Below are 23,364 nucleotides of genomic sequence, written 5' to 3'. Positions count from 1 at the left end.
TCCGAGTTTAGGAACTGTGCAGATAGCGAGTTATGCTAATAGGGAACCAGTTCAGCATTTGCTATTAGGAAATACGGCCTCTCGCTAGTATAAGGAACAGCAAAGTGTAAGGTTTGCTATGTGATAGTCATAACTCATGCAAGGGCATGATGACGATGACCACGCCTAAGCCCCAAAGGTCGTTACTCTCGCAACCAGCAACCTCTTCCAGGAGCAAAGAGCAACAGTTAAACACTGACCTTTCCAAGGAGGTTGGTTTAATGACTTTTCAGTCGAGCAATGGTCACCTTCATGGAGCACCGCTCCTTCTTTCCACCTGCTATTCGTGCTTTCCCTATCTTGCCTGGACCAATCCCTTGAACCCAACTCACTTAAGGGGGCGAGGGCGGCGTAGAGGTGGGTGGGGTTTCCACTCCGGCGGAGGAAGTCCTCTTTTCAACCTTGTCTTCACAGACGCGCAGGCTTGAGATCCGCCTTTGGCACCGCTAGCCAGTTCTTGTTATAGCTACAGCAGCCGTTCACTTATTCGCTATGTCTCTACTTACCGTTGGTAGGGTGGTTACCCGCTTCCTGGCACCTAAGGTAAGAAGTCTCGCGCCCCGCCCCCTCCCAGGTCAGCCCTGCCCCCCAGGGGTGTGGCCACAATGGCAACAGTGGCATCAGCCAGGGCTTCAGAGCCTAGCAGACCAACTCCGAAGAAAGCCACGGACACAGGCAGCCAAACGCATAGAACGTTGGAGGTGAGAATTATTATATAGGATATGATTAAGTTTCAGTCCCACCCTCTTTTTGCCTTTTCTCTGTCCCAGTGTTCTTCTGTGCAAGGTCATTGGCTGCATAGGCGCCCGGTATAAGAGGCTTGGGGAGGCTAAGGAAATGATGTCAGAAGTGTGTTATAAATGGTATTGAATTAAGGTGCATACATACATGGTAACATACATAGTGTATCCATATATGGTAGCATACATGGAACATAATATCTGTGAAACAGATCATGGTATATATATATACCATGTGCATACATACATGATAAAGAAGAATACATTATGGTATTGCAAGAAGGTTCCTGAGTAATAAATTAGTCTGTAACAGACATTAGGTCATTGACTATAGAGAGACCCTATTCGACATAAGGTTTAAAGTGGTAGTGTTTGATCATTAATAGCAAATAGGTTAAGCAGTCATGCGATAAAAGTTCGGTTTTGTATAAATCGTGTATAATGTTATTATTTTGTATTTAAGATGGATGTTTATGGTATGCCTTCTTGAAAAGATCTGTTTTCAGTAGCCTTCGGAAGATGGATAGGTCTTGCATTGTTTTTATGGACTTCGATAGTGCGTTCCATAGCTGCGTGCAGATGTATGAAAAGCTGGTCGCGTATATGGATTTGTATTTTAGCCCGTTACAGTTAAGATAATGGAGATTGAGGAATGTACGTGATGATCTTTTTGCGTTCCTACTAGGCAAGTCTATGAGGTCTGACATGTAGATCGGGGCTTCCCCGTAGACGATTTTGTGGACCAGGGTGCAAACTTTGAACGCAATTCGTTCTTTTAGTGGGAGCCAGTGTAGTTTTTCTCTTAGGGGTTTGGCGCTTTTGTATTTTGCTTTCCCAAATATGAGTCTGGCTGCTGTGTTTTGAGCAGTTTGAAGCTTCTTGATGATTTGTTCTTGCATCCGGCATATATAGCATTGCAGTAGTCTAGATGACTTAGTACCGTTGATTGTACTAGGCTGCGGAATACTTCCCTTGGGAACAAAGGTTTGATTCTTTTAAGTTTCCACATTGAGTAGAACATTTTCTTTGCTGTATTTTTCGCATGGTCTTCGAGTATGAGATTTCGGTCAATTGTGACTCCCAGAATTTTCAAGCTGTCTGAGACCAGGAGTGTGTAGTCTGGGGTGTTTATGGTATTGGGTTTGTTTGTGTTGTATTGTGAGGACAGGATAAGACATTGTGTTTTTTCTGTGTTTAGCTTTAATTGGAATGCGTCCGCCCATGAGTTCATTATTTGGAGGCTGTGTGTGATTTCATTTGTGATTTCGGTTATGTGTTGTTTGAACGGGATGTATCAGGCCGCTATGCTCGCCGCCAAGATTCAATCATACCAGCTGTTCACGAGTGTGCTCTTGAGAGACTCGATACGTCAACTGTCGGGCTTGGTTGAGGCAGTCCCTTCAGAGTTGGCCGAGCCTTTTCGCCAGGTGGTCAGGCAGCAGAAGGCGTGTCGCAGTTTCCTGGCCGGGTACTTTTGATGTGGCATCCAGGATCGCTGCTCAAGGTATAGTGATTCGCAGACTCTCATGGCTGCGAGTCTCTGACCCTGGATCATTCTGTTCAGCAGCGAATGGCGGATGTTCCTTGCCGAGGGGATAGTCTTTTTGGTGAAAAAGTAGAGGATCTAGTTGACCAGATCAAGAAGCACAATGATGCTATGGATTCTCTCTCCCACCGGGCGCCTTCTGCTACTGCCTCCTCATCTAGGAGCTTTTTTGGCGGGAAGAGGAGTGCTCACTACTCCTATTCTAGGCATACACTCCTGCTTCTCGGCAGCCTACCCAGGCTCATTCCCAGCGTGCTCGTTCTCGTCAACAGCGTGCGACTAAGGCCCATTCTGCTTCCCAGCAAAAGCAAGGGACGGGCTTTTGACTGGCTCCAGTTAAGCATAGCCTCAATAAAAGTGTCCGTGCCGGACGACTTGCTAATTGGGGGGAGGTTGATCTTTTTTCACCTAAGGTGGCCTCTCATAACCTCCAACCGGTGGATTCTTCAAATAGTCCGGTTAGGATACACCCTCAATCTGGAAACCTCTGAATTGCCCACCGGGAGCTCAATCTTACAGCTCCTAGCACAAGCAGGTACTTGCAGAGGAACTCTCCGCCCTTCTAAAGGCCAATGCGGTGAAGGACTGGGATTCTATTCCAGGTACTTCTTTGTGCAAAAGAGAATAGGGGGGGATGCGTCCCATCCTAGACCTAAGGGCCTTGAACAAATTTCTAGTCCGGGAAAAGTTTAGGATGGTTTCCCTAGGCACCCTTCTTCCCATAATTCAAGAAGGCGACTGGCTATGCTCCCTTGACTTAAAGGATGCTTACACACACATCTCGATACTCCCAGCTCACAGGAAGTATCTTCGATTTCAGCTGGGAACTCAGCACTTTCAGTACTGTGTTCTGCCCTTTGGTCTGGTGTCTGCGCCCAGAGTGTTCACAAAGTGCCTGGCGGTAGTCACAGTGTCGCTTCGCAGACTGGGAGTGCATGTGTTCCTTTATCTCGATGATTGGCTGGTGTAGAGTACCTTGGAGGCAGGCGCTCTACGGTCCATGCGAATGACTATTCTGGTGCTAGAGCTACTGGGGTTTGTGATCAATTATTCCAAGTCCCATCTCACCCCAGTTCAATAGTTGGAAATCATTGGAGCTCTGTTGAACACAAAGACAGCTGGCTAGCAGATTGCATTTCCTTCACTTATGCCCAAGCTGGGTTGACTCTAGAGAGCCATGTCACGGCTCATAATGTTAGAGCCATGGCTGCGTCAGTGGCTCATTTAAAGTCAGCCTCTATTGAAGAGATTTGCAAGGCTGCAACGTGGTCATCAGTCCACACATTCACATCTCACTACTGCCTTCAGCAGGATACCCGACGCAACAGTGGGTTTGTGCAGTCGGTGCTACAGAATCTGTTTGCGGTTTAGAATCCAACTCCACCCCCCAAACCCTTTTCTGTTCTGTTCCAGACTGCACTCTCAGTTAGTTGCTTATGGTTTCAGGTCAATCTGTGTTATGTCCTCGCCGTTGTGAGGCCCAATTGACCAATGTTCATTGTTTTAAGTGAGCCTGGGTGCTAGGGATACCCCACATGTGAGAACAGGCAGCCTGCTTGTACTCTGAGAAAGCGAAGATACTTACCTGTAGCAGGTATTCTCCGAGGACAGCAGACCCGCCCACCTCCCCTTTGGAGTTGTTGTTGTTTGTTTGCTTAATTTTATGCTTTTTCATTAAACTGAGGTACACACTCGTGCGACGGGCGGGAAATCGTCCGCGCATGCGCGGTGCGTGCGATTCGCACACCAGAACTCTCTGGCAAAACCTTTTGTTTATTTTGCTTGCAAAATTTCCAATTCCTGGGCCACCGCAGACGTCGACCCACGTGTGAGAACAATCAGCCTGCTGTCCTCGGAGAATACCTGCTACAGGAAAGTGTCTTCGCTTTCCAGGGAGATAGGTGTATAGCAGGAGAAAGACAATGATTTTGGTTAATACTGGGTTAGATTGTAGCTGTCTTGGCTTTCTCCTTTTTGAAAAATATAAGCAATTGCAACAGCTTCTGGCAACTGCAACAGAATTTTATTTCCAAATGTGGATGTATCAGGATTATTTCTTCCTTTATTTGAAAAATGTATATATCACCTCTAACCTAGGTGATTTACAAAAATAACATACATAGTAAAAACAAACTCAGGAAAAAAACAATCACATTCCATATATCACAAACAAACTGTCAGCTACTTATACCTCTTTCTCAGTAGATTAAGCAAAGATTGCTCCTACATAAAGGTTTCCACAGACAACTGCATTTTTAATAATTTCTTAACCTAACCCCCATAGTGCTGGGCAGACTTATACGGTCTGTGTCAGAGCCGGTGGTTTGGAGGCGGGGATAGTGCTGGGCAGACTTATACGGTCTGTGCCCTGAAGAGGACAGGTACAAATCAAAGTAGGGTATACACAAAAAGTAGCACATATGAGTTTATCTTGTTGGGCAGACTGGATGGACCATGCAGGTCTTTTTTTGCCGTCATCTACTATGTTACTATGTTATGTCACTGACAGGGCAGAGTCCTGTGGCACACCTCTGTCCACATGCACCTCTTGAGATACTGTCTCCCCACTCTTCTCATGCAACGTATGTCCCAATAAGTAGGACAAAAACTAGCGATATACATCTCCACTTATTCCCAACTGTTGCAATTTCAACAACAACTCCAAATCAACTGAATCAAATGCACTTTTTTCTGTTGTGAGATCTCTTTGGGATCTTGCCAGGTATTTGTGACCTGGATTGGCCACTATTGGAAACAGGATGCTGGGCTTGATGGACCTTTGGTCTGTCCCAGTATGGCAATACTTATGTACTTGTCTCAACTCCATACTTTTGTATTGTGTATTGGAACAGGTTTTCACTTGTTCTTTTACGCTTATTCTCTGTCTCTTTTGTACTGTTTTGATTTTCTATTATTTTTTATGTCATCCAAGTTTTTTTTTTAATTGCAAAATGAACCTGAATTACTGTATCTGCTCTAGTTTTGTACACCATTGCATATAGGCCTAAGTTTTCAAAGTCCCAGGGCATACATACAAAAGAACTTTCTGTAAGGCTCAATGTCTTTATTCTAGGTCATCAAACTACTGGATGGCAAGAGATCACAGGCTGTGGGGATCCTAATCTCCAGTTTACATTTGGATATGAAAGACATCCAGAAAGGTGAATACCTTTGTGATATGATATGATGAACAGGTCTGTATTTAGCTTGTTTTGTTTAATTTATTTTTTAAAAAACTCCAGAAAGGTGAGTACCTGCTTTGCATGTACCACCTCTCCGCTTCCCTCTCTTCCTCTTGGCTTTTATTTATCACTTTTGTCTGAAAATAATAGATGTCACCCTGGAGGAGGTGCATTCTGCTTGTTTAAAATGATGTTCAATTAATTTTAATTGAAATGAGAATCTGGTGTCCTGCAGATTTTCAGGAAAACATACCCAGTTATAATTTTATGCCCAACATGCCACTTGCATATATAAAGTCCAGTTTTCAAATGGCTTAAGCATCTAACTTTGGGATTTTGGTGTATATATCGTGTCCTTTGAACAGGAGCGGACTGAGTGGTTTGGCCCCTGGGCAATGATCACCATTGGGCCTCCCCCAGTCCTGCTGCTGCCTCCCCTCCAATCCTGTTGCCTCCCTCTCCCCCTGCCACTGACCTTTTCCTTTAGTCTTGCAGCTAAATCAGCTATCTGCCGCTGACAATGGAACTTCCCTCTGCAGCGGCCCACACTTGTGGAAAAAGGAAGTGATGTCAGAAGGGCTGGGCTGCAGTAGAGGAAAGTTCCAGCATCAACAGCAGATGGCCAATTTAGCTGCCAGTGCCCCAGCCTGCGAAGGGGGGGGGGGGGATTGGGGACAGGAGAGCAGGAGGGGGAGGAGACGTGGCGTCCCTGTACGTGTCCCAGTTCTGGTTCCAGAGGACAGAGAATGACATCACACATCAGGCATGTAGGAGGGAAGCACTTGGCTTCCCACAGCCCTAGGCCCTTGAGCACTGCCCAATTGCCCGTATGGTCAGTCTGCCCCTGCCTTTGAACATTAATTAGAACATTTATATACCTATTTTTAACAGATTTCTAATAGACACAAGGAAGAAAAGGACTGGCCCACATACAAAGCTGGTGAACCAGACAAGCAAGTTTTATTAGAATGGACCCAACATAGACTGTGTTTCACTACTGCACCTGTGTCAGAGTTTAGTAACATGTTTGATATATCTCTATTTCTAGTAAAAGATCAAAGCAGTTTACAAGGAAAACATTTAAAACCATTGGAGGGAAGGAACGCCAGGTGTTAGATTGTTCAACCGTTGTCACAGTCAAATCGCTTACATTCAGTTTACACAGTTTCCTCAATCCCGTCTGCCGGGTTCTCGGGTCTACAGCATCAGTCCTCATTAGATGTGATATTAAAGGCCAATGAGAAGAAATTAATTTTCAATTAGGTCTTAAACTGAGGGGAAGGAAAGTTCAAATCTTAGGGAGGGTGAAGATCATTCCATAGTTTGGGTGCTATAAATAAAAGAAGGCAGAATGATGTGTGGATTCATAATGTGCAAGTTTTGGGGAGGGAAGAACCAGATGTTGAAAGTCGAATGAGCGCAAGGGCTGCAAGTCTGAATCTAGTTTTAGGTAAAATATGCTGCAACCTGAAAGGGGGGCAGTAGAAGCCTGAAGGAGTTTGACCTTCACCTGGGTCATACTTACAACTGTCCTAGTGAGGAAGCAGCTAGAGAGGCCTGTTTCCACGGCCAGTCCTGCAGGGCGTATAATTACTTAGATCGTTCCATCTATATTACTGTAACCCCGAAGGGTTAAAAACACTTTAATTATCTGGGGGCGCTGGTAGGCCTCGGGTCTGTGCTGTTTTGGCTAGGTCTAGGCGGTGGTGCAGGGGCTGAATGATGATGTTGTAGTGGCATTGGGAACCGGGCAGCAGCAGAGCAGCCACAGAGAGAGAGAGCCGCATGTTGGGAGGAAGCCTCAGGAGTCCAGTGCATGTGGGCGGTGTTTGGCAGCACCGGAGTTTTAGGTTTCTTTTGGAGACAGAGGGGGCCGCATGGGGAAAGAGTCATGGGCGGTCCGGTGTGTGCCGGCATTTCTTTGGGGGCGGAGAGCACTGACATGGAGGTAATGTTGGCATGAAAGCCGGGAGAGCTCTAAGTGCTGCGTCAGCGTCTGATGTCATTGATGACGTCAGGCACTTGTGCATGGGCAAAGGCGCAGGGATCCTGGGTCTTAAAGGATCTGGCCCAATTTTAATAAGCAGAGCCAGTTCCTAAAAGAAGGGGAGGCAGTCTGAGACTGGAGCCGTGAGGAGAAGTGCTCCGGTGCACTCTCCTATCATTTTTTTGTTTTGTGCTAGATGGGCTGGGGAATGTGAACCTACACACGTATCCGAAACAGGCAGGAGGAGAAGAGATGGCACGACCCAGATGCTGGCTCATGGCAGAGCCGTGCAGCAGGTGCATGCTAAGGTATAGAAGAAGATATTTGTGAAACAAGAGAAAAAAAGGTATGAAAATATACTTAGTTTATGCTGTATTGAAGAAGTGTATGTTTTGGAAATGTTTAAGGTGTTGTAGAACTGCATTTGTGTTGTTTGAGTTGATTTGGTGCAGGGGCTCGTGGCATTCAGCTTGAGACCGAGAGTTACATAGGAAAAATTCTAAATGGTAGATTTAGTCAGTTGGGTTTGTGATTAGTTACTGAAAGGACATGTTTAGTGATAATCCGTCCAGAAAAGTTTTTTAAAAATTGCTTTAAACTAGAATAAAATTGTAATTTGAGGCTTGGAATTGTATGTCTGTATGAAGACTGGTTAGTTAATTTCAAAGAGCCCCGCGGTTGATTTTGGCACTAGGTTGACTGAGAGACTGGGCTTGAGGTATCTCACTGAGTTTAAATGATTTAGATATTATCACAAGGACGTAGCCACGGGCGGGCCTGGATGGGCCCAGGCCCAGCCACTTTCCCTCCAGGCCCACTCACCCAACATCCCCTCGCATGTCCTCCCCGCCGGTGCTGATTACCTCTGTCGAAGCGGCCGCATCTTTGAAAGCCCTGCCCGTCTCTAGCCTTCCCTTTGTGAGTTTGTACCCTCAGTCAGTCCCGCCTTCTGACTTCATTTCCGTGAGGGCGGGACTGACTCTGAGGGAACGAACTCTCGAAGGGAAGGCTAAAGACGGGCAGGGCTTTCAAAGACGCAGCCGCTTCGATGGAAGTAATAAAAAAGATTTACATGCAGGGCTTTTCATTTGAGTTTTTTAAGGCAGTGTAGTAGGTATCCGGACCAGTTCTACTGTCAAGTCTGTCTGAAAAGGAAGCGATGGTACCCAACTGAAAGAAAGACCAAGAAAGAAGACTAATTTAAGAAAGCTGGAAGACCTCAGCTACATTGTAATCCAAATTTAAGAGTAATACAAGAAGAATGAAACAAAGGACTTTGAAAGTAATAATACAGACGTTAAAGGAGAGGTGAAAGGGAAATAATAAAGTTATATACTTACCAGCTTCGGCCAAAGTGACTGGTACTATCTGACAAAAAGATTACACAAAGTATCATTCTCATGATATTATTTCAATTCAAATAGCATCAATTTGATTAAGTTATATGTAGAATATTGCTATGCTTATCTGATAAACGTTTCCTTGTGGAAAATTTCAGAATTACTTTGTTCTTTCTGCAAATAGATATTTGAAAAGAACAATAAATGTGTAGTTTTTCTGCTTAACACATTTTCATCTCTGAGTTAAATTTTTTTAGAGGATTTCGTATTCTGTTTACTAGAAATAGAGGTACAGGGTTAGTTTAATACTTGTGTACTTTATCTCTCGTTTAGATTAAACTCATCTGAGGTATACGTATTGAGTAAAGTAAGGTGAGTTTAAACTCTTGAGAATGAGGTCACATGACAGTTAGATCTGTGTCTGAGTTTAAAAACGTACCAGTTGAAGGATTTTTGAAAAAGGTAATATTTAATGAATACACACAAACTGAACTTGCCATATTTAAAATGACCTTGTCTAGTCTCTTCTTCATTGCTAACTGATGATGCCTCTCTTTCTTAAGTAAGCTACTGTGTGTCAATGTGTATTTTTAAAACAATTGTGACTTTGTACAATATGCTAGTGCTTTGTAAGAGTCTTCCTTATGTCTTTGGATAGATTTGAAAACTTCAGTATACATACTATTTTTCATTTGTATTAATTCATTCCTATTGGCCTGCTTTGCCTTGTTATACCCTTCTTAAATACATTTTTTTAGGGTATCCCCTGCTTTGAAATCTAGATAACATCTCTATGGTCTTTTCTTTGAAATCGGCAAAATCACTGCAAAATCTATGAAGATGCAAAAACTGACTATAACAAATTAGCAGTCATCAAGCCATAATTCAGCCTCACCTAACCCTGACCCCAAGGTGGCCCAGACTTTGAGTAGTTAAATTTAACTACTTAGTGAAAACCTATAGCCATTCATACTGGCAAAATTTCAGTCTTTCAGCTGGTTCCTTACTTAGCTGACTAGATTCCTTTGAATATTTATCTCAATCTGAATTAATAAGAATTCACTGCTTTGGATATAAATATATTTTCTAATGTACACCTTTTTACATTGATTTTTTGCAGCTGTGTTAAATTTGGATGATTCCATAGTTGACCTGGAGACACTGGAAGCCCTGTATGAGAATGTAAGTACATCTGCCACTAGAGAGTAGCTAGTCAATTAGATCATTAGATTATCTGACATACCCTCATTTGTATTGGAATTGAAACTGGTTTGGTGGAAAGGAGTCCATCATATCTGCCCACTAGGGCTGTGTAGTTTCTGGAGAATGTATCATAAGCCTGCAGCTGAGAGAATGAAGAACCGCTCTTATCACTGGCATCATCGGAGCGGGCCAGTAGCACTGCAGAAAAGTCAGGAGGTGCTGCAGAAGGTTGGAGAAGAATCAGGTCCCGTTCCAGGCCAGTTAAATGGTTTTGAATATTGGGGAAAAATGTATTTGGATCTGAAAGTTTCTGTAGTTCCTGACTTCTCTAGGGAAACACAACTTAGGAGAAAGGCCTTTTTGGTCCTTAGACCTTAGTTAGTAGCCCTAAGAGAGGGCCCTTTTTCCTACAATATTCGTGTAAATATATTAAGTTTGAGGGTAAAACATATGTGTTTGTGGATCCAATTCATTTAAAGAATTTTGTTGAAACCAGGTCTCGACTGGCCTCATAAGTACAGAAGTATTGCCATACTGGGACAGACTGAAGGTCCATCAAGCCAACATCCTGTTTCCAACAGTGGTCAGTCCAGGTCACAAGTACTGGGCAGGATCCCAAAAAAGTAGAATATATTTTATGCTGCTTATCCTAGAAATAAGCAGAGGATTTTTCCCACATCCATTTTAATAATGGTCTATGGACTTTTCCTTTAGGAAACCATCCAAACCTTTTTTTAAACCCCGCTAAGCTAACTGCTTTTACTACATTCTCTGACAACGAATTCCAGAGTTTAATTCAGGAATGTTTTATATTCTTAACTGTGAGATCCGTGAATGGGCAAAAGACTCGTAGATCATTATGAGAAGGTAAACTTGACTACCTTCTTTGGGACTTTGAGTGGAATCATCAAACTGAACTACATTGGTGCAATCTTTGTGTTGGTTATTGAGTGAGATAGGATTCTGAAAGGTTTTATTGAAAATAGTTTTTTCCTGACATGCCCCCTGCTACTTACAGTAGAAGGGGGGATATTCTTCTTCTCAGACCTAAAATCAATCACTTTCTCTTCTGTCTCTGACAAAGAGCTGAACCAGTATTTTTTAGCATCACCATGTAGAGACTCAAAACTCTAGTTCCAATTGTTCTTTAATGCAAATAATCCGAAAGAAAATACAGTTACAATTAAAATACTCATGTCTGCAGGGGCAGTGACTCTGTTCTTCATTCAGCACCCTCAGACAGGAAAGGCTAGGGAATTCAGCCACACAGGCTTGCTAGCGATAATTGGGATTATACGTTTGGTGAAAATGCAATGCACCTCTGAGGTTTGAAAGGGGCTCAGTAGAAGGATTATAAGTGTAAGTTGCACAGATGAAGATTCTTTTACCTCGGGTACACAATGGGAGGAGACTGCTTACCAGAGCACAGCCAGTAAGAAAAGCTCATGAGACAATGGGGAGCAGATAGCATTTGCTCAAAGGTGACCAATATCAGCAGGACTACCACAGGAAACATAGCAATCCAGTAGTTCACAGCACAAGTGGGTTACAGATATATAACATCATAACATGCTCACCATGGGAAGGAACCTGACTGGAGACCGACCTTGAGACAGCCTGTTGGGTGAAACATGAATTAATGTTGGTGTTATGGGTCTCCTTCTGTGTATATTTCTAAATTAAAGAAAAAAAAGAAGAAAAATTCATTAAAAAAAAGATGTCATTTTGATAAAATGTGGACGTATACTGTTGGTTCAATAACGATTACATATTCTCCCTATTGTCAAATGGCTAAATAGCTGCTTGAGGGTTGAATTATACGATTCTGACAGATCCAATAACATTTTATTATATCTTTTGAATTGTACTTTTGAATATTAGATATTATGGAGTAAGGTTTTAATATGATAGCTACTTTTTTACCTCCTCCTGTTTGAAGAATTATATGTGTAATTTGGATTAGCTTGCCACATTTAAATTGGGGCAGAACACTTTCAGTATAGAATTTGTTTTTCTGAAGTACTACAGGCAATGTATGATCAAATTTTGAGGAAAATTATCCCCATCCCCAATATTCAACCTGCTTCAGTCAGTGGTTTTAAAGCCACAATAGGCTGATATTCAGTGCCAGGGCCATATCTGGGCACCAGCATCAAATATCTGGATTAGCCACCAACCCCAAAGTTATGTTGTGCCAGTCAATATCTGGTGCTGGCACCTGCATAGCCAAGCAGGAAAGAGAGGACTGCCTTTAGTCAAGATTTTCTGTTCACAAATACATGAGATAGACATTCATTCATTGGAAATTCCAGCATGTTTTACAAACTGGAAGGCCCAAATTATCAACGGGAGAAAACAAGGGACATGGATTTCTGTATGGCAGCATTCTTTGCAAATGGCCACACAAGCATCCATACAGAGCAGAGGGGGCAGCCTAGTGGTTAGTACAGTGGACTGTGAACCAAGGGACTTGGGTTCCAATCCCACTTTAACTCTTAATTTGTAATTGTGAGCTCTCCAGGAGCACAACATATCTACTGTATCTGAATGTACACCAATTCTTTAGCCTTTAGGCTTGCAGATGGGTTATATGTTTAGGTATATTAGATATTTGTTTTTCTGGAATGATCACAATTACAAAAACAAACAAAAAAAGAGCTGAGTTGGGATTTGAACCTAGATCCCTTGGTTTACAGTCCCCTCCACTAACCTCTAGGCTACTAGTCAGACGTGCTTCCTGGCTTGTTAAGAATGCCCATAATGTTCAGCAGAACAGTGAAGTTGGCCACGTACGGAACAACAAGGCGGAACTAATCGGAGGAGGAAGCAAAGTTCATTCAGGGACCCGACACGGCCCGTGTTTCGGCAGATGTCTGCGTCAGGGGTCAAAAAAAGTATGTCTGCTATACAGCGCTTCCTGCTTGATGCCATCAATAATAATATGGCAAGTCCAAAGTAATACTCCTCACAATATAAAAGGTGTATGAATGTATTTGCTGAAACACGAGCCCTGTCGGGTCCCTGAATGAACTTTGTTCCTCCTCTTATCGGCTCTGCCTCATTCTGTTTGTGGCCAGCTTCACTGTTCTGCTGCATCTTTGGTTTGTGGTGGTGTTGTTGCCCTCAGGACTGCTAAGAATGCCTATAATACCTGAAACTGTCATAGAGCCTGGTACCCCCTTTCGGTTTTACTTTCAGGGGAGAAGAAGTGGGACAGCTTCCACTGTGTTTCTTGTACTTTCCCATTTTGCCCTAAAGGACCAGTCTATGGTCATTGATGGATTATAGAAAACATGTTGGGACATAAGATATAATAATCAAAGCTATATAATCAGGGAGACCAGTGTGTATTGCTTTATGAATCAACTAGTAAAAAAGGCCCGTTTCTGACTGTAATGAAACGGGCGCTAGCAAGGTTTTCCTCTGAGTGTGTATGTTTGATAGAGTGTGTGTGAGAGTGACTGTGTGATAGGGAGTGAGTGAATGTGTGAGTGTGTGTGTTTGACAGAGAGAGTGAGACAGAGTGTGACAGGGTTGATGCTGCTTTAGTGGGAGTGGGTGGCAGGCGGTTTAGAGTTTGGTCAGCGTTGTTGTGTTGTGTGGGCTGTTTGTAAGAGTGCTGGTAGTTTTTTTTAAGTTTTGAGGAGAGATGCAATGAGTGTGTGCGAGGAACTGAGGGGTGGAGGGGTTACCATTGCTGGGGGGTGGGGTGTCAGTGATTGAGTGTCGAATACATAGAGTGTGAGTACCCATGTATCTATGTCCTGCATCAGTGTGTGTGTGTGAGTTGGGGGTGGGAGAGGGGTGTTAACTGGGATCCTGGTTGGAGGTTGTTTAGCGTTGAGTGAGTGGCGATGTTGTATCCATGTCATGTGTGTGTGTGTGTGAGATTGACAGGGGGAGGGGGGAGGGGGGCTGGGAGGCAAAGGGGGAAAGTGGGAGTGGCCATGTTGTATCCATGTCCTGTGTGTGTGAGATTGACAGGGGGAGGGGGCAAAGGGATCTGGTTTTGGCTGACCTCATGTGTCGGGCAGTGGCGTACCAAGGGGGTGGCGTTGGGGGCGGTCTGCCCCGGGTGCACGCCGCTGGGGGGATGCCGCGCGCCGGTCAGCTACGTTGGTTTCCATGCTCCCTCTGCCCCGGAACAGGTTACTTCCTGTTCCGGGGCAGAGGAAGAATGGAAACCAACGAAGTTGACCGGCCCGCAGCACCCCCCCCCCCCCAGATGCGTGCACCCGGGGGGGAGGTCGCACTGCACCGGGGGGGCGCTGCACCTGGGGGGGGGGGGCGGGGTGCATCGGTGATCCACCCCAGGTGTCAGTGCCCCTAGGAACGCCACTGGTGTCGGGGCTCATTGTGAGGGAAGTGAGATGTGTGTCCATGTTTTTTTTACAGCAGCTTAGCAGTTCTTCTGTTTAGAGATTGACAGGGGGAGGGGTGGGGGGGTTGTAGGGGGGTGGGGTGGTGTGATGGGGGGGAACTGGGATCGTGCATCAGTGTGTATGTGTGTGAGAGGGTTGATGGTGGCAGGGTGTGAAGTGGGATCTGGTTTTGGCTCACCTCATGTGTTTGGGCTAATTCTGAGCCAAGTCAGATGAAAGTCTTTTTTTTTTTTTTTTTTACAGCAAGTTGGGGGTTGGGAAGGGTGGAACTGGGATCGTTCATCAGTGTGTATGTGAGTGAGAGGGTTGATGGTGGAAGGCAGGGGCAGGCTTTGCTAATTGTGAGGCTGCAGTGTATTTCTGTGTTGGTGTGTGTGCCAGTATCAGAGGAGAGTATCAGAGGTGGGGGCAGGGTTTGGAAACTGTGAGGCTGCATCCTTGTATTGCTTTGTGAGACAGATTTTTTTTTTTCAGCCTTACCTTCTTTGTTTGTGCTGGCTGTGGTCGTCTGCCTTCCGTTTACTTGATGGGTTTTTTTTTTTCTATCATTCATCCTGTCTCAGGGGCGTAGCCACGGGTGGGCCTGGGTGGGCCTGGGCCCACCCATTTTGGGCTCAGGCCCACCCAGCAATGGTGCACCTCATAGACGCCAAACCGAAACTTCTGCTTTCCCTCCTCCATCCTCCCAGCCGCTCGCCGGTGCTCCGCAGGCTTTGTTCCCTCCCTGCTCCCTCCGCTGTCATCTCCATCAAGCGGCGCCGGGGCCGTCCGCACGCTGAGTGCTTGCGCTGGCCCCGCCTCTTCAGGAAGATTATCGGAGGTGAGGCTGGCCGGAAGGAAGCGTGCTGACAGACGTGGCTCCGTTGCAGAAATGCAGAGCTGGACTGTGGCGCCGCCCGGAGGGGATGGAAGTGGGGGAGGGCCTGCGCGCTGGCGGGTGACTGGGAGGTGGGAGAGAGCAAAAACCACAGCGGGCGGGTAGCTGGCGGAGGGGGGGAAGGTACAGCATGTCAGCGGGTGGTGGGGAAGGTGCAGCATGTCAGCGCGGGGGGGGGGGGGGGAGACAGGAGCACTGTTGGGATCAGGGAGTGAGGGTGGTGCTAGGTGGGGTGGAGGAATAATTGTTCGATGTGGGGGGAGGGATGGACAGATGCTGGGCAAGGGGAAAGAGAGGGAGAATTGTTGGATATGGGTAGAGTTGGATGGGGAGAGGGAGGGAAAGGCTGCATGGATGGTAGAGAAGAGAAAGGGGAAAATGCTGAACAATGGGGGAGGGGAGAGAGATGGGACAGGAAGATGCTGGTGGTAGGCGGTAAAAGGGATAGGGAGATAGGTTAGAGGGTGAGGATGGGCGAAAGAGGGAACAGATGCTGGGCTGGAAGGGGGGAGGGAGGGAGACAGACACTGGGAATGGTGGAAAGCATGGGGGAGAGGCCCAGGGAGTGGAGATGGCAAGGAAATAAATGAGAGAGCAGTTTTTACAGGCATAGAAATATGGTAATGGTGCGTAGATTGAAGATGGAAAGGAATGATAAGCTGGGAAGGATAGAGATGGGGAATGGGAGAGCTAGTGGGTGAAAGGAAATGGAAATGTGATAGATATCTGAAAAGTAAAAACAAGGAAAAGATTTAGAAAGAGGATGAAATTTGAATGTACAGAGGCAGAAAAGAAAAAAGAAAGAAAGGAAAGAGCTAAAATGGAAAGATCAATATTTCAGAGGCAGGTGTAGTGGGGAAATGAAATGACAGGAGAAAGAAGACAAATGGACAGCCGCTTGAAGAATTAGCAGAAGACAGACAGGAAAGCGGGAAAGAGAAATTGGAACCAACATGATGGAAAAATAAAATGTCCAAAGGTAGAAAAATCATTTTATTTTGAATGTTTTAAATGGAATATGTTAGCTTTGGGAAATGTGCATAGTGGATGTCTTTTTATTGTGTTAAGTAGAAAAGGAAATGCGCTTTTGTTTTTCTCCAGTGTTGCAGTGCATGCTGAGGTTCCCAGTTCAATTTTGTCTACATATTTTTATTTCTAATTTGTGATCCCTTGTTCTGTAATTTGTGAGGGTCTGTCAGTGTGACCGTAATGGCAGATGAAGAGAGTGGAGGGGAGGGGCTTCTTTATTTTCTGCCCTGGTCACCAGCATGGTTAACAGCAGCCCTGACCCTTGCTGTGGCTAGTGGGGATCCCCAAGCCCTGCTAGCTGGGGATCTGTTCCGGGGCTGGCCGGAGCTGCCTTCCACCGAGCTTGGCAGATGGGGGCAGTATCCTGGAGCCTCTGACAACCAAGCATGTATCGGGGTGCTGGCATCAGTGGCTCGAGGAGTTGCTTCTGCCTGCTGGGCTTGGCGGGGAGGAGTTCTGGCCATCTCTGGGGGAGGTCCCCAGATGACGGAGATTGGGGATCCTCATCAGCTAAAGTATTTATATTTTGAGTTGGGAAGTGCTAGGGGAGAGGGGGGAGAGAGAAAATTTTGTGCCCACCCACCTTGTGCTCAGGCCCACCCAAAATTGGTTGTCTGGCTACGCCACTGTCCTGTCTGACTGATTGAGTCGTTATGGGGGGGTGTGGCTTGGTGGGCGACCTTCGACCTTCGTTGTTTCTCCTCGCTGTCCTCTTTAGAGATTGACAGGGGGAGGGTTATAGGGTGTGTGAAGGGGGGAACTGGGATCGTGCTGTGAGACAGAGTTTGTTTTACCTTGTTTCTCTTGGCTGTGCTGCTGTCCGTTCCATTTGCTTCAGCTGGGTTTTTTTTTCTATCACTCATCATGCCTCAGTGAGTGAGTCGTTAGGGAGGGGGTGTGGCTTGGTGGGCGACCTTCTCCAGCTGTCCCTTCCCTTCGTGTCAGCAGGTTTTTTTTTTTGTTTTCGATCACTGAGGCTGCCTCATGCGATTGGTTGAGTGTCATTGCTCCGCCCCCGACATCATAATGTTTGACTCGTGGACGGGGCAGACACTCATGGAGCAAAAAGCGGTCTCAGCAACCTCACTTTAGAATGTTGGGAAAGTGAGGCTTCATTAGAACGTTGGAGGTGCGTTTTATATAGATAGATAGTAAAATTTTAAACTTGATTCTAATTAATGGAAATGCTTCTAAAGTGGAGGATAGTGAGATTTCTGGAATCAAATGGATTACCACTATCCTACGCTTTAGAAGCATTTCCATTAATTTGCTCACCACAGAGGTGTGAATAATCAGCCTGTAGTTCCCATCCCTCTCCTGCTTTTGTGGAGAAAACCACATCTGCCCTTCTCTAATCCCCTGGGACTACTCCAGACTCTAAAGAAACATTGAAAAGGTCATAAGAACATAAGAATTTCCATACTGGGACAGACAGAAGGTCCATCAAGCCCAGCATACTGTTTTTAACAGTATTCAATCCAGGTTTACACGTACCTGGCAAGATCCCAAAACAGTACAATACACTTTTTGCTGCTTATCCTAGAAATAAGAAGTGGATTTTCCCCAAGCCCACCTTAATAATGACTTATGGACTTTTAAGAAGCTATCCAAACCTTTTTTAAATTTCGCTAATCTAACTGCTTTTACTACATTCTCTGACAACAAATTCCAGAGTTTAATTACACGTTGAGTGAAGAAATATTTTCTCCAATTTGTTTTAAATTTACTACTTTGTAGCTTAATTGCATGCCTCCTAGTCTTAGTATTTTTGGAAAAAGTAAACAAGCGATTCACATCTACCTGTTCCACTCCACTCATCATTTTATAGACCTCTATGATATCTCCCCTCAGCCGTCTTTTCTCCAAGCTGAGGAGCCCCCTCCAAGCTGAAGAGGGCAGACAATGGAGCTGCCAGAACTTCCCTGAGTTCTTCAGTCATCTCAGATTTATTCCATCTGGCCCAATTGCTTTCTCTACTTTAATTTGCTGAGATCTTCACAGTCTTCTGAAAATCAATCTGGTTCTACCACAAATTCATTGGTGTTTGTTTTCTGAGGTCCTACTCGTGGCCGTTTATCCGTGAACACAGACATAAATATTAAATAATTCTCCTTTATCTTTAACAGCTTCTATTTGTTGCGCCCCTTCACCCTTGAGCCTCAGAATGCTACTTTGCACTTCCTATTGGCTATTTTTCTTCCATTTGCATCTTTACTTTCCTGACTAAATTTACAGCTTTTCTTAGTTTTTCCAGGTATTGTTGACTGTCTTCCTCATTCTGTGATGTCTTGTAATTTTTGAAAATTAACCTCTTTTCCCTTACCTTTTCATCTACTACATACTTTTTTTAACTTTCCTAACAAAAAGGTTTGTTGCCCTTAAAATAGCTTCCTTCAGTTTTGCCCACTGCCTTTCTACTTCCCCCAGCTGTTACCATTCAGCTAACAACTCCTTGAGGTATTCCCTCATATTGACAAAGTTTTTATCCCCTTGATATTCAGCGCATTTTAATCGATCAGAGCAGCAGCTGACCAGTTAAATAGCACTTAACCAGCTATCTGCCGATATTCAGCAGGGGATAACTGGTTATCCCCGGTGAATATCCCCGGTTAGTGGCTAGCAGATAGCCAGTTATATTGGCCAATATAACCAGCTATCCACTGATTTTTGGCCATGTGAAAACTTGGTATATTTTGGGCCGGTTTAAAGATAAAACAGCCAAGTCTGAATATTGTGACCTAGCTGGATATCTTTAAACTAGCCAAAAATAAACCGGACATTCAATGGCGGTCACCGGAAATGGCCCGGTTTTAAATATCCGGGCTTAGCGCCAACCGTGGGAGTTAGCTGGTCTAACTCCTGTGGTCTTAATATCAGCCCCTACAAAGTCTACAACCTTCAGTCTTGAATACTGAATAAGCCCTCTTCTCCTATCTCTTAATATTGAACCACACCATCCAGTGACCACTAGATTCCAAATGATCACACACTATAACATCATGAACACTCTCCCCATTTGTAAGCATCAGCTGCAGTAAGGCTCCATTCTGTGTGGGTTCCATTACCATCTGCTGGAGCAATTTGCTCTGTAGAGAATTCAAAATGTCCTTACTTCTAGAAGACCCCGCAATAGGGACATCTCGATGAACCTCTGGCATATTGAAATCACCTGTTAGTAGCACTTCCCCTTTCATAGCTATCTTGTGAATTATATCTTTATGCAATTTTTCTGCCAGTGAAGGAAGTCTGTATAACACACCAACATAAATACATCTTCCATTCCTTCTTTCCAGATTAACCCACAGTGCTGCTTCTTCCTGCAATTCTGTCACTTTAATAGTATGCTTAACATACAAATCCACTCCTCCACCCTTTCGTCCTATTCTTTCCTTTGTGAATAGTATTTTTTGTTTGTTCCTATAAGTTTTTATTAAAGAATTGCAAGGCAAAGAAAACAAATCTATGAATGCTGTACAAACTCGATTGACAACCATACAAAGGGGCTATAGCCATACATAGTAGATGATGGCAGATAAAGACCTGTACTTTATCTGCCATCATCTACTATGTTGCTGTGTATGGGGAATAACCACCGGGGAATTCATTGGAGGATAACCAGTTATCCCCTGCTGAATATCAGCAGATGCTGTTCTGACCGGTTAAATAGCGCTGAATATCAGGGGGGATAAGAACTAACTTTGTCAATATGGGGGAATATCTCAAGGAGTTGTTAGCTGGATGGTAATAGCTGGGGGAAGAAGAAAAGCAGTGGTCAGAACTGCATATAAAGACCATTCAGTCTGCCCAACAAGATAAACTCATTACATATGGTATGTGATACTTCAGATGTATACCTGGTCTTGATTTGTCCTTTGTCCTTGCTATTTTCAGGGCATAGACTGTAGAAGTCTGCCCAGCACTGCCCTTGTTCTAAAATTTCTGAATTTAATGTTGAAGCCCCTAAAAAACTCCACTCCAGCCCATCCAAATCTATTTAGCCACAATTAGGGCACAGACCATAGAAGTCTGCCAAGCACTAGTCTTTTTCTCCAACTTCCGAAGCTGAATCTGTCGAGCCACGATCGGAGCGCAGACTGTAAAAGTTTGTCCAGTTCTGGCTTTGCTTCCCAATTGCCAGTGTTGTTTTTGAATCTCCACTAAGCTTCTTTGGATCCATTCCTTCTAAACAGGATTCCTTTGTGTTTATATACATACAAATGTAAACAAATATAAACATACAAATTTTTATCCCCCAAAACCTTCAGGAGGACTGACAGCCTGCATATGAACCCCCTACCCCCACCCCACACACTCCCTTAGACCGATGCATTAAGTCCAATTGTGACCACTCCAGCAGCAGGATCATAACAGCCTTTCTGGTGATCTGTAAGTCTTTCAAGTTCAGTCATTACTTTGACCTGCAAAGACCAGTCCTCCAGAGTAGGGCCTGAAATCTGTTTCCAATGTGCCACTATTTCACACCGGGCTGTGGCAAGGCCCAAACATTTCAATGGCCGCTGCCATTTGAGTCCTTTTGTCGCTCCAGTTCCTAGCAAATAAAACTTAGGACACATCTGGAGTAACTTGCTAACCCTCACGGATAGACTATGCCAGCGTTTCCCAAACTGTGCCACTGCACCCGGATGCACAGCGGCATACTCACAGGAGTGCTGCAGGGCCACAGGGAAGATGGGAGTTCATCCTTCTTAAGGGCACATGCCACAAACACGCTGCAGTTAATCTCGGGGCCCCCCACCACTGGAGTTTGAAGCTGTACAAGGTATATTTCCTTTTTTTTTTTTTTTTTTTGGTGACTGCCTGCTGTATCCAGTGTCACTCCTGCTTTAATGGGTCTGCGCAGCGATTCACACATGCTATTTGCTGCTACCCTGGGGGCAGGAACCAGCAGGCAGCTGAAAACCTGAAACCCCCCCAGAGTTTGAAAGTCCAAATAACATCCAGACCCATCAAACTGGGGGTTTTCAGGTGAATGCAGCACAACAGCAGCAGTGATTCCCACATGCTGCCTGCCACTTCCTGCCTCCTGGGTAGCGGCAGAGTGTGTGACTATATGGAGATATTTGGTCTGTGAGATTTAGGACTAAATTATCTGGTAAACATCTTTCAGAGCCACAAAAGGTCTAAGTTGGTAACCACAGAGAGGAAAGAAATGTGTTTGGATAATTATGTTGCTTTTTATTCACTTTCCAAATTTCTAGTTTTGCAGTGGCCAGTAACTTCAATAGCAGCAGTGTCTTTTCTCAGACTTTCATCGCGTTAACATATACAGAAGTTAGGTTAACAGAGTTACTGTGCGAGTCTGTGGGGGTGGGAAGGAGAGACTCAGAGAGGGGTATAATTGTTGGACAGTTTAATTGTTTGGACCTAACTACTTAATCAGCAGAACTGTTATGTTGTGTAACAGTATTTCTTTTGACTTAGGGGCGTCATGAAAAAATTACTGGCACACTGCCTTGAACCGAGAAAGTTTGGAAACCACTGGGCTATGCAATAATGTTGAATCTGCCCACAAACTCACTCAACATGGAAGAAAGTGCCCCTCTCGCCCTCAGCACCTTTTCTGAACAGTTATTTAAATAGCGAGAGGGCTGACGATAGATATTTGTGCTATACAGTCAGATATGCACAGAAATGTACCTCTGTGAGCATATTAAACATGACTATGGGCTAAACTTACACATGCTAATAGTTTTGCCACAGGTTCCATTTTATGCAGTGGGACCTATTTACAAGTAACACACACACATTAATAGCATTATCACAGTTTACTATGAAGCCTTAAATCTGTGAAAAATGTCCTCTCTGTCCTTCAGTTTCCAGTTGTGAACAATAGCAAACTGTCATTCATACTTCAAATATGCATATCTTTTTCGTCTTAAATGTTTGTAGTTTTACGATTTGTTTTTTCTCACCTCTAATAGCAAGCATGTCAGAAAGATTATTTTTCACTTTAGTGATGGACAGTATATGGTAAGTTACATGTTCCTCTTGTATTGCAGAGGGGCCAGAAAGAAGAACTGGAAATTATAAGGAAGCATTATCAGACCTCAAAGGAAGAGGATTGGAAACATTTGGACAAACCAGAGCAGTAAGAGCTTTAGACCATATCCACACTTCTAATATGTACAGGCATTGCAGGGTAAAAGGGCCAATTTTCAGCTGCCTAAGTGGCTGTATGCTACACGTAGGGACTAGTATTCAGTAATGTAGTTGGTGATAAAATTAACTAAATATTTTTATCCAGTTATTCAGTGGCATACCAAGGGGGGGGGGGGCGGTGGGGGCGGTCCGCCCCGGGTGCACGCCGCTGGGGGGGGGGGGTGCCGCGCGCCTGTCTGCTCCACTCGTTCTTTGCTCCCTCTGCCCCGGAACAGGTTACTTCCTGTTCCGGGGCAGAGGGAGCATGGAACAAGCGAAGCAGACAGGCACGCGGCACCCCCCCCCCCCCCCAGCAGGTAAAAATGCACCCGGGGGGTGTCCTTTCGCTGGGGGGGAGGTGGCTTTTCGCCGGGGGGGGGGCGCATCGGCGATCTGCCCCGGGTGTCAGCCACCCTAGGAACACCACTGCAGTTATTTTGATCCCATATTGGGAGCAATTCTATAAAATAGGCACTAACAGTTATGCGCCTATTCTAGTCATAAATCTTCAAGATCTAGAGACCATTATCATCTACTTTTTCTTTCTTTTACAGGCGTTAGGTACAAGAGATTCCTGGAGAATTCTTTCTGTTATTAGGCTGTGCACTTCTGGTTCTCTCTATCATTAGATTTGCGAGTGTCTCCATCTTATTTTTTTTTCTAACAATTTGAAAACTTATCTATTTAGAATATTTTTGGTCCATCTCTCAAGCTGTTCTCTGGTTTATTCTTTTGTTAATCGCTTTAAACCACTGTTTTGTGGGAGTTAGCAGGATACAACAATCATATTACATTACATAAATGTTTAGAATGATGGCGTTTACATTCTGTAGATACTTGTTTAACTTACATAATGCATAATTGCAAAGGGGCGTAGACA

General features: G+C 44.6%; 1 protein-coding gene across 3 annotated transcripts in view; it reads left to right on the top strand.

Moving 5' to 3' along the window:
• Positions 1-23,364, top strand: part of FMN1 (formin 1) — a 169,348-nt gene that overhangs the window by 67,266 nt on the left and 78,718 nt on the right. For all 3 annotated transcript variants that reach the window (XM_030214200.1, XM_030214199.1, XM_030214201.1), the window contains 3 exons: positions 5,399-5,486; positions 9,955-10,016; positions 22,346-22,434. In XM_030214200.1, the coding sequence (XP_030070060.1) occupies positions 5,399-5,486; positions 9,955-10,016; positions 22,346-22,434 (239 nt within the window). The remainder of the gene's footprint in view (positions 1-5,398; positions 5,487-9,954; positions 10,017-22,345; positions 22,435-23,364) is intronic.

Source organism: Microcaecilia unicolor, chromosome 9 (genome assembly GCF_901765095.1).
Source record: "Microcaecilia unicolor chromosome 9, aMicUni1.1, whole genome shotgun sequence".
Classification (NCBI taxonomy): domain Eukaryota; kingdom Metazoa; phylum Chordata; class Amphibia; order Gymnophiona; family Siphonopidae; genus Microcaecilia; species Microcaecilia unicolor.
This window is presented reverse-complemented; position numbering and strand designations above follow the sequence as displayed.